Source organism: Gadus chalcogrammus, chromosome 9 (genome assembly GCF_026213295.1).
Source record: "Gadus chalcogrammus isolate NIFS_2021 chromosome 9, NIFS_Gcha_1.0, whole genome shotgun sequence".
NCBI classification, from domain to species: domain Eukaryota; kingdom Metazoa; phylum Chordata; class Actinopteri; order Gadiformes; family Gadidae; genus Gadus; species Gadus chalcogrammus.
Window position 1 is genome coordinate 2016204 of NC_079420.1, and position 12500 is coordinate 2028703.

At 44.1% G+C, this 12500-nt stretch overlaps 1 protein-coding gene across 3 annotated transcripts in view; it reads left to right on the forward strand.

Annotated features, from left to right (window-relative positions):
- LOC130388668 (ATP-binding cassette sub-family C member 8-like) overlaps positions 1-12500 on the forward strand; it is a 66907-nt gene that overhangs the window by 47311 nt on the left and 7096 nt on the right. For all 3 annotated transcript variants that reach the window (XM_056598128.1, XM_056598126.1, XM_056598129.1), the window contains 4 exons: positions 883-975; positions 2137-2239; positions 3992-4105; positions 4760-4880. In XM_056598128.1, the coding sequence (XP_056454103.1) occupies positions 883-975; positions 2137-2239; positions 3992-4105; positions 4760-4880 (431 nt within the window). The remainder of the gene's footprint in view (positions 1-882; positions 976-2136; positions 2240-3991; positions 4106-4759; positions 4881-12500) is intronic.

The following is a 12500-nucleotide window of genomic DNA, read 5'->3' on the forward strand; positions in this document are numbered from 1 at the left end:
ATGTATTTATGACAGGATGATGGATGGATGGAGGGGTGAATTCATGTATTTATGACCGGATGATGGATGGATGGAGGGGTGAATTCATGTATTTATGACAGGATGATGGATGGATGGAGGGGTGAATTCATGTATTTATGACCGGATGATGGATGGATGGAGGGGTGAATTCATGTATTTATGACAGGATGATGGATGGATGGAGGGGTGAATTCATGTATTTATGACCGGATGATGGATGGATGGAGGGGTGAATTCATGTATTTATGACAGGATGATGGATGGATGGAGGGGTGAATTCATGTATTTATGACAGGATGATGGATGGATGGAGGGGTGAATTCATGTATTTATGACCGGATGATGGATGGATGGAGGGGTGAATTCATGTATTTATGACAGGATGATGGATGGATGGAGGGGTGAATTCATGTATTTATGACAGGATGATGGATGGGGAAATAATGTCGTCCAAGGATCGATGACGGACAAACTGAGCTGAAAGACGCCTTGGTGTCTGATCTCTGAGGCTCTCCTCTTTGCTGTGGCTCATCGGACAACACCTTATCTATCTGTCCTCTGTCCTCTGTCCCTCTGTCCCTCTGTCCTCTGTCCTCTGTCCTCTGTCCTCTGTCCTCTGTCCTCTTTCCCCTGTCCTCTGCCCTCTGCCCTCTGTCCTCTGTCCTCTTTCCCCTGTCCTCTGTCCTCTGTCCTCTGTCCTCTGTTCCTCTGTCCTCTGTCCTCTGTCCTCTGTCCTCTGTCCCTCTCTCCTCTCCTCTGTCCTCTGTCCTCTGTCTGTCCCCTCTCCTCTGTCCTCTGTCCTCTGTCCTCTGTCCTCTGTCCTCTATCCTCTGTCCTCTCCTCTGTCCTCTGTCCTCCCAGGGACCTGCAGCAGCTGGAGGACAGCACGCAGCTCCCTCTGCTGTCCCACTTCTCTGAGACCGTGGAGGGTCTCACCACCATCCGCGCCTTCAGGTACCAGACGTTGGACAGACGCCGTGTCCTGCTTCATTCAGCTGTTAGACAGACGCATGTCCTGCTTCATTCAGCTGTTAGACAGACGCATGTCCTGCTTCATTCAGCTGTTAGGACAGACAGCGTCCTGCTTCATTCAGCAGCACACTTCTGCTCATGTCTAGTTTCCTCTGGCTATGTTACTACTGCTGTGTGTGGAGTGTGTGCGGAGGAGGGCTGGTTGAAGCAGCTTCACCTGGCTCGAGTCACACTGACTGGACTCTGGGCCGGGTGAAGCTTCACACCTGTTGGACAGAGAGTAATCAATCAGGTTAAACCACACACTCTTGAAGATCTCCTGCATGGAAGCATTTTACACCCTCTCTATGCATCATTATACTCCACCTCTCCGTTACACTTAGGGGTAGACTGTAATGAGAGATGCTGGCTGGTTTAACCCGTGGGCACTGATTACTCGCTGCACAACAGGTGCTCAGCCTCTCCCACTCCCAGAGTCCAATCTGGCTGTTTGCTCGAACCAAACAAACCCCACAGCCTGTTTACTTCTATCTTGTTGTTCTCGGTTTACGTTTGTTTCAACGCATGCTCTACTGTATCCTGCTGCACTCGGTTGCCAATCTTTTTCCATCCTGTTGTTTTCTCAAATACCCTTCAAGGGACGGGGGTTGTAAACCAGCATCTGAAATGAGAACAGTCCCTGTGATGCATGCATCAGATCGCGGCGCTACGATGTGCCGTGTACACTACATCTGCCCCTATCAAATAAATCGGTGCTCAACAGGATCACCTATCAGCGGTCAGAAGCCTAGGGATGCAATCATGGTTTATCTACAATGTGTTTGTTCACATTATGCACCCCCCCTCCCCCCCCAAACCCCATCGCCGCCCCCAGACACAGACCGTTAGCCAGGACTAGTCTTAAATCAGAGGCAAGCGCAGTCAACCAGAAACAGATATTCTCACGGAGCATTTTACTCGAAATGCTCCGTCGGATGGCTATCCGATTTCTTTCTTTGGGTCCAATAATAGCTCTTGAATCGTACCCACAGCCGCGTTAATCAATCCACCCCCGTTATGATTGACACTGAGCGTTGATAGAGTGCACAGAGTGAACGCAGAAGGGTCTCAACGGTCGTGTGCTGTGTGCCCTGGCGGGGTCAGGTACGAGCCCCGCTTCAGACAGCGGCTTCTGGAGTTCACCGACGCCAACAACATCGCATCGCTCTTCCTCACCGCCGCCAACCGCTGGCTGGAGGTCCGCATGGTAACGACCCGCTGCTCACCTGTACCCCCACTAGACTAGTTAACCTGTGGTGATCTCACCTGTACCCCCATTAGACTAGTTAACCTGTGGTGATCTCACCTGTACCCCCATTAGACTAGTTAACCTGTGGTGACTCACCTTTACCCCCACTAGACTAGTTAACCTGTGGTGATCCCACCTGTACCCCCACTAGACCAGTTAACCTGTGGTGATCTCACCTGTACCCCCACTAGACCAGTTAACCTGTGGTGATCTCACCTGTACCCCCACTAGACTAGTTAACCTGTGGTGATCTCACCTGTACCCCCACTAGACTAGTTAACCTGTGGTGATCTCACCTGTACCCCCACTAGACTAGTTAACCTGTGGTGACTCACCTTTACCCCCACTAGACTAGTTAACCTGTGGTGATCCCACCTGTACCCCCACTAGACCAGTTAACCTGTGGTGATCCCACCTGTACCCCCACTAGACCAGTTAACCTGTGGTGATCTCACCTGTACCCCCACTAGACTAGTTAACCTGTGGTGATCTCACCTGTACCCCCACTAGACTAGTTAACCTGTGGTGATCTCACCTGTACCCCCACTAGACTAGTTAACCTGTGGTGACTCACCTTTACCCCCACTAGACTAGTTAACCTGTGGTGATCCCACCTGTACCCCCACTAGACCAGTTAACCTGTGGTGATCCCACCTGTACCCCCATTAGACCAGTTAACCTGTGGTGATCTCACCTTTACCCCCATTAGACTAGTTAACCTGTGGTGATCTCACCTGTACCCCCATTAGACTAGTTAACCTGTGGTGATCTCACCTGTACCCCCATTAGACCAGTTAACCTGTGGTGATCTCACCTGTACCCCCACTAGACTAGTTAACCTGTGGTGATCCCACCTTTACCCCCATTAGACTAGTTAACCTGTGGTGGTCTCACCTGTACCCCCATTAGACTAGTTAACCTGTGGTGATCCCACCTTTACCCCCATTAGACTAGTTAACCTGAGGTGATCTCACCTGTACCCCCACTAGACTAGTTAACCTGTGGTGATCTCACCTTTACCCCCATCAGACTAGTTAACCTGTGGTGATCTCACCTTTACCCCATCAGACCAGAGTTAACCTGTGGTGATCCCACCTTTACCCCCACTAGACCAGAGTTAACCTGTGGTGATCCCACCTTTACCCCCATTAGACTAGTTAACCTGAGGTGTTTCTCAGCTTTACCCCCATTAGACTAGTTAACCTGTGGTGATCTCACCTTTACCCCCATTAGACTAGTTAACCTGTGGTGATCTCACCTTTACCCCCATTAGACTAGTTAACCTGAGGGGTTTCTCAGCTTTACCCCCATTAGACTAGTTAACCTGAGGTGTTTCTCAGCTTTACCCCCATTAGACTAGTTAACCTGTGGTGATCTCACCTTTACCCCCATTAGACTAGTTAACCTGAGGTGTTTCTCAGCTTTACCCCCATTAGACTAGTTAACCTGAGGTGTTTCTCAGCTTTACCCCCACTAGACCAGAGTTAACCTGTGGAGTCTGGTATAGTATTCTACATTTAGGATTATTGATTGATAGGTTTTTAAAAGCACAGATAGTAAGAAGAACAAAATCGTGTTGTTTTTTGCAACTCTGCGATTTCTGTGCTCTCTGGTTCTTTGTGTAAAACTAAGCTATTATAATCCTTTTTTGTATAATAATAGTCTGCTGTGTGTGTGTGTGTGTGCGTGTGCGTGTGTGTGTGTGTGTAGGAGTACATCGGCGCCGGTGTGGTGCTGGTTGCAGCAGTCACCTCCATCAGCAACGCTCTGTACAGCAATCTGTCTGCAGGCCTGGTGGGCCTGGGACTGACCTACGCCCTCATGGTGGGTGGGGGGGGGGGGGGACTGACCTACGCCCTCATAGTGGGTGGGGGGGGACGGACTGACCTACGCCCTCATGGTGGGTGGGGGGGGGGGGGGGGGGGGGGACTGACCTACACCCTCATGGTGGGAGGGGGGGGGGGGGTCTCCTCTGTGTGGTTCTCTCTTCCCTTGTTGGTGTTTGTGCTTTCGTGCATCTGTATATATCTTTGTTTGTAGTGTATAGTTCTGTCTGTGTGTGTGTTTGTGTGTGTATCTATGTTTGTTGTTGTTATTGCTCTGATCTATGTGTGTGTCTCCACCTCTGTGTGTGTGTCTGTGTGTGTTTGTGTGCTTGTGCATCTGTATATATCTTTGTAGTGTATAGTTCTGCTTCTGTGTGTGTGTGTTTGTGTGTATCTAGGTTTGTTGTTGTTATTGCTCTGATCTTTGTGTGTGTCTCCTCTGTTTGTGTGTGTGTTTGTGTATCTGTATATGTGTGCGTGTGGTGTTTGTGGGTGTTTGTTTGGTGCGTCTGTTTGTGTGAGTGTGTGTCTGACTTTGTGGGTAGATATGTGCATGTGTGTATCTATGTTTGTATCCATGTCTGAGTTGTCTGTATCTATAAGCGTGCATACTTTACCCCCCCCCCCCCCCCCCCCCCCCGGTGTGGTTCAGGTGTCCAACTACATGAACTGGATGGTGCGGAACTTGGCGGACATGGAGGTGCAGCTTGGCTCGGTCAACAGGATCAACGGGCTGCTGCAGACGGAACCCGAGAACTACGAGGGGCTGCTGAGTGAGTCCCCCTCTTTATATATAACCTCCTCTCATTGGGCTGAGGGAGTCCCGCCCCCTCTTTATATATAACCTCCTCTCATTGGGCTGAGTGAGTCCCCCTCTTTATATATACCCTCCTCTCATTGGGCTGAGGGAGTCCCCCTCTTTACATATAACCTCCTCTCATTGGGCTGAGGGAGTCCCCCTCTTTACATATAACCTCCTCTCATTGGGCTGAGGGAGTCCCCCTCTTTACATATAACCTCCTCTCATTGGGCTGAGTGAGTCCCCCTCTTTATATATGCCCTCCTCTCATTGGGCTGAGGGAGTCCCCCTCTTTATATATAACCTCCTCTCATTGGGCTGAGTGAGTCCCGCCCCCTCTTTACATATAACCTCCTCTCATTGGGCTGAGTGAGTCCCGCCCCCTCTTCATATTGAACCTCCTCTCATTGGGCAGGTCGTGTCTGACACCAGTTCCATCAGTTTGCCTTGTCCTCCTACGTTCGCGCCTACTTTTCCTACTACATGAGAGTAAAATTAAGTCCCCAAAACCGTCTTACCTGGGGTAATCGTGGGCTTGCCCAAAGTCACATGACCAGGCTTAAGTCACATGACCAGAACAGAAACGGCCTCAAAGAAAGGATGGAAACACTTTCTAAAGATTGTGGATTGGAACCTGTATTCTGCAGGGGTATGAACCAGGGCATGAACCATAGCTCCTGAAGTCTAATCCATCGGCCGCGATGTTCTTATACTCTCAGTCAGCGCCCCGCATAATGTTTACAGCCTCGGAGTATGACTGTGTAAAAGATGACACACACACACACACACACACACACACACACACACACACACACACACACACACACACACACACACACACACACACACACACACACACACACACACACACACACACACACACACACACACACACACACACACTCACACTGTTCCTATTGGTCTTCCTGTGTTGCTTGGCCCCGCCCAGCAGGAGACACGACTAGCATGTCAGTTATTATAATCCATGTCTTAACGGTACCAATGCCAGACTATTCAGTGATAATCTTTGTAAAGGTTGGATTTGATGATGATCTAACCTTTTGCTCACTAAGTCCACCATTGCAAGAGTGAACTTCCATTTGTGCTTCAATGGAAGTTCACTCTTCTCTCTAGGTCGTCCTCAGACGAGCCCTCCATCGTTGCTTCCAGTCATCCCGATTCTCCATACATCTGGCCAGTTCATTGGTACTTTGTACTCCTGCATCCTTCTTCAGTACATCCACGTATTTGAGTCTAGGACGTCTTCTAGACCGATGCCCATGGCTTTTCGCATTCGGTCATTTCGTTGATGACCCTCCAGGCTTCCCCATACTGTTTTTCGCCTTGCGCAGCCTGCACCCTTCGCACCTTCTCCATCAGTTCCTCCCCCTTGATGTTGTCAAGGGTTCCCCACGTCTCTGCTGGGTTGGTTCACGCTCAAAGTTGAGGCGTGCTTCCTCCACACTTCCTCGTGCCGCTACGACCTCCGGATGTTTGGACCTCAGGGAGGTTCTGGCTCTGTCCAACACGGGCACACACATCCTGGTTGCCTCCTCGTTTGCAGCGACAAATCTCATATATTCGCTGCTGGGCTCCGCTCCCTTGTCCAGCTGATGGAAACGATTCCTGACTTCCTCAGTGTACCTGGTTTGAAGGCCAGGATCGTTTGCGAATGCCTTCCAATCGTGCCGGATCTTGGGACTAGGCTTGGGGACCCTGAGGCTCAGTCGCACCCTCATGGACACCACACGGTGGTCCGAACCCACCGAGCTGAACGAACTGTATGGTTCGGCATTAAGGATGGAGTTCCTCCACTTTCTCCTCACAAGTATTTAGTCCAGTTGGCGTACCATACGTGCGGCTCGATCCTGGAAGGTCCATCTCTTGCCTTGTCTTTTCTGGAACAAGGTGTTCGCCGCCAGTCGTTCGTGCTCCGTGAGAAGGGCGGTGAGGTTTGCACCATCGCGGTTGGTAGAGTCCTGGTTTGGGAAGGGTGTGTCCTCTGGTCCGAGCCTTGCGGTGAAGTCCCCCAGGATTGCCAGGAAGTTGTGTGCTGGAACACCTCGCACGGCTGTTGCCAGGTCCTCGAAGAACTTCTCGGGCCTCCTCAGTTGGGGCCACGTTGGTGGGTGAGTACACGACTATGACTGTTGTTACTGGGTTGGATGAGAACTCTGCGATAAGGATCCTTTCGGTGTGTTGGTAAACCCGACGGAGAGCCTTACGCACCTGAGAGCCCAGCACTAGCCCCACGCCGCCTGTTGCGGCCTGGGCCTCGTTTCGCCACGCAGGTGATGAACGTGCATCCCTCTACTTTGTGGTAAACGATCTGGTCATCAGTGTGCACTCTTCTGTGTTCCTGGACTCCCAGGATCTCCACTCCCCGCTCCTCAGCACAGTGTGCTAGCTCCACCAATCTAGCTTCTTCTCTCACTGTACATGCGTTGAAGGTTCCCATTACAAATGGTCTCCGACAGGGCATAAGTGCATTGGACGGGGTGCTGTGATCGGACAGGACCCTCCCTGGTTTCCCAGGGTTTGAGGTCCTGTCGTCATGGTGTCCTCCAGAGGGAGGACCAGCACCACTGTCCGCTGCGTTGCTCCTGCGGACTCCCGCAGCTGAAGTATAGGGTTTGGGATAACTTTGTTCTTCTTGCATTTATTTATTTGACAAAGACAGTGTTACCCCTTATGTTTTTTTTCATGACGACCAATAAAACACAAGTGTCCCCCTTTATGTTTTTTTTCATGACGACCAATAAAAAACTACAGTGTTACCCCTTATGTTTTTTTTCATGACGACCAAAGAAAAACGACAGTGTCACCCCTCATGTTTCATTTGATAAAAACAACAGTATTACCCCCTATGTTTTAATTGATAAAGACAACAGTGTTCCCTTTATGTTTTTTTCATGACGACCAATAATAACGACAGTGTTACCCCTTATGTTTTTTTTCATGACCACCAATAAAAAACAACAGTGTTACCCCTTATGTTTTTTTTCATGACGACCAATAAAAAACAACAGTGTTACCCCTTATGTTTTTTTTCATGACGACCAAATAAAAACGACAGTCTCACCCCTCATGTTTCATTTGATAAAAACGACAGTGTTACCCCCTATGTTTTAATTGATAAAGACAACAGTGTTCCCTTTATGTTTTTTTCATGACGACCAATAATAACGACAGTGTTACCCCTCATGTTTCATTTGATAAAAACGACAGTATTACCCCCTATGTTTTAATTGATAAAGACAACAGTGTTCCCTTTATGTTTTTTTCATAAAAAACAACAGTGTTACCCCTTATGTTTTTTTTCATGACGACCAATAAAAAACAACAGTGTTACCCCTTATGTTTTTTTTCATGACGACCAAAAAAAAACGACAGTGTTACCCCTTATGTTTTTTTTTCATGACGACCAATAAAAAACAACAGTGTTACCCCTTATGTTTTTTTTCATGATGACCAAATAAAAACGACAGTCTCACCCCTCATGTTTCATTTGATAAAAACGACAGTGTTACCCCCTATGTTTTAATTGACAAAAAAAAACATAAAAAAACAACAGTGTTACCCCTTATGTTTTTTTTCATGGCGACCAATAAAAAACAACAGTGTTACCCCTTATGGTTTTTTTCATGACGACCAATAAAAAACAACAGTGTTACCCCTTATGTTTTTTTTCATGACGACCAATAAAAAACAACAGTGTTACCCCTTATGTTTTTTTTCATGACGACCAAAAAAAAACAACAGTGTTACCCCTTATGTTTTTTTTCATGACGACCAATAAAAAACAACAGTGTTACCCCTTATGTTTTTTTTCATGACGACCAAATAAAAACGACAGTCTCACCCCTCATGTTTCATTTGATAAAAACGACAGTGTTACCCCCTATGTTTTAATTGACAAATATCGACAGTGTTACCCCTTATGTTTTTTTTCATGACGACCAATAAAAAATGACAGTATTACCCCCTATGTTTTAATTGATAAAGACAACAGTGTTCCCTTTATGTTTTTTTCATGACGACCAATAAAAACGACAGTGTTACCCCTTATGTTTTTTTTCATGACCACCAATAAAAAACAACAGTGTTACCCCTTATGTTTTTTTTTCATGGCGACCAATAAAAAACAACAGTGTTACCCCTTATGGTTTTTTTCATGACGACCAATAAAAAACAACAGTGTTACCCCTTATGTTTTTTTTCATGACGACCAATAAAAAACAACAGTGTTACCCCTTATGTTTTTTTTCATGATGACCAAAAAAAAACGACAGTGTTACCCCTTATGTTTTTTTTTCATGACGACCAATAAAAAACGACATTGTTACCCCTTATATTTTATTTGACAAAGACAACAGTGTTACCCTTCATGTTTTTTTTCATGACGACCGATAAAAAACAACAGTGTCCCCCTTTATGTTTTTTTTCATGACGACCAATAAAAAACAACAGTGTTACCCCTTATGTTTTTTTTCATGACGACCAATAAAAAACAACAGTGTTACCCCTTATGTTTTTTTTCAATGACGACCAAAGAAAAACGACAGTGTCACCCCTCATGTTTCATTTGATAAAAACGACAGTATTACCCCCTATGTTTTAATTGATAAAGACAACAGTGTTCCCTTTATGTTTTTTTCATGACGACCAATAAAAACGACAGTGTTACCCCATATGTTTTTTTTCAAGACCACCAATAAAAAACAACAGTGTTACCCCTTATGTTTTTTTTCATGGCGACCAATAAAAAACAACAGTGTTACCCCTTATGTTTTTTTTCATGACGACCAAAAAAAAACAACAGTGTTACCCCTTATGTTTTTTTTCATGACGACCAATAAAAAACAACAGTGTTACCCCTTATGTTTTTTTTCATGACGACCAAATAAAAACGACAGTCTCACCCCTCATGTTTCATTTGATAAAAACGACAGTGTTACCCCCTATGTTTTAATTGACAAATATCGACAGTGTTACCCCTTATGTTTTTTTTCATGACGACCAATAAAAAATGACAGTATTACCCCCTATGTTTTAATTGATAAAGACAACAGTGTTCCCTTTATGTTTTTTTCATGACGACCAATAAAAACGACAGTGTTACCCCTTATGTTTTTTTTCATGACCACCAATAAAAAACAACAGTGTTACCCCTTATGTTTTTTTTCATGGCGACCAATAAAAAACAACAGTGTTACCCCTTATGGTTTTTTTCATGACCACCAATAAAAAACAACAGTGTTACCCCTTATGTTTTTTTTCATGGCGACCAATAAAAACGACAGTGTTACCCCTTATGTTTTTTTTCATGACCACCAATAAAAAACAACAGTGTTACCCCTTATGTTTTTTTTCATGGCGACCAATAAAAAACAACAGTGTTACCCCTTATGGTTTTTTTCATGACGACCAATAAAAAACAACAGTGTTACCCCTTATGTTTTTTTTCATGACGACCAATAAAAAACAACAGTGTTACCCCTTATGTTTTTTTTCATGATGACCAAAAAAAAACGACAGTGTTACCCCTTATGTTTTTTTTCATGACGACCAATAAAAAACGACATTGTTACCCCTTATATTTTATTTGACAAAGACAACAGTGTTACCCTTCATGTTTTTTTTCATGACGACCGATAAAAAACAACAGTGTCCCCCTTTATGTTTTTTTTCATGACGACCAATAAAAAACAACAGTGTTACCCCTTATGTTTTTTTTCATGACGACCAATAAAAACAACAGTGTTACCCCTTATGTTTTTTTTCAATGACGACCAAAGAAAAACGACAGTGTCACCCCTCATGTTTCATTTGATAAAAACGACAGTATTACCCCCTATGTTTTAATTGATAAAGACAACAGTGTTCCCTTTATGTTTTTTTCATGACGACCAATAAAAACGACAGTGTTACCCCATATGTTTTTTTTCAAGACCACCAATAAAAAACAACAGTGTTACCCCTTATGTTTTTTTTCATGGCGACCAATAAAAACAACAGTGTTACCCCTTATGTTTTTTTTCATGACGACCAAAAAAAAACAACAGTGTTACCCCTTATGTTTTTTTTCATGACGACCAATAAAAAACAACAGTGTTACCCCTTATGTTTTTTTTCATGACGACCAAATAAAAACGACAGTCTCACCCCTCATGTTTCATTTGATAAAAACGACAGTGTTACCCCCTATGTTTTAATTGACAAATATCGACAGTGTTACCCCTTATGTTTTTTTTCATGACGACCAATAAAAAATGACAGTATTACCCCCTATGTTTTAATTGATAAAGACAACAGTGTTCCCTTTATGTTTTTTTCATGACGACCAATAAAAACGACAGTGTTACCCCTTATGTTTTTTTTCATGACCACCAATAAAAAACAACAGTGTTACCCCTTATGTTTTTTTTCATGGCGACCAATAAAAACAACAGTGTTACCCCTTATGGTTTTTTTCATGACGACCAATAAAAAACAACAGTGTTACCCCTTATGTTTTTTTTCATGACGACCAATAAAAAACAACAGTGTTACCCCTTATGTTTTTTTTCATGACGACCAAAAAAAAACGACAGTGTTACCCCTTATGTTTTTTTTCATGACGACCAATAAAAAACGACAGTGTTACCCCTTATATTTTATTTGACAAAGACAACAGTGTTACCCTTCATGTTTTTTTTCATGACGACCGATAAAAAACAACAGTGTCCCCCTTTATGTTTTTTTTCATGACGACCAATAAAAAACAACAGTGTTACCCCTTATGTTTTTTTTCATGACGACCAATAAAAAACAACAGTGTTACCCCTTATGTTTTTTTTCATGACGACCAAAGAAAAACGACAGTGTCACCCCTCATGTTTCATTTGATAAAAACGACAGTATTACCCCCTATGTTTTAATTGATAAAGACAACAGTGTTCCCTTTATGTTTTTTTCATGACGACCAATAAAAACGACAGTGTTACCCCTTATGTTTTTTTTCATGACCACCAATAAAAAACAACAGTGTTACCCCTTATGTTTTTTTTCATGGCGACCAATAAAAAACAACAGTGTTACCCCTTATGTTTTTTTTCATGACGACCAATAAAAAACAACAGTGTTACCCCTTATGTTTTTTTTCATGACGACCAATAAAAAACAACAGTGTTACCCCTTATGTTTTTTTTCATGACGACCAATAAAAAACAACAGTGTTATCCCTTATGTTGTTTTTCATGACGACCAATAAAAAACAACAGTGTTACCCCTTATGTTTTTTTCATGACGACCAAAGAAAAACAACAGTGTCACCCCCTATGTTTTATTTGACATATATTGACAGTGTTACCCCTTATATTAATTTCATGAAGGCCGACAAAAAACGACAGTTACCCCTCATGTTTTTTCCATGTTGACCAATAAATAATAACAGTTGAACCCCTGCCGACGTTTTTGCGGGGATCCGAACATGAGCTCTTTAGAGTGTTAACCTCCGAACTTAACAATGCACCATCAAGACTCCGGATAAAGTCAACACAAAGGTTATACTTGACTTTATAATTCACATGAAATAGAGATAAGAGTCTTCCAA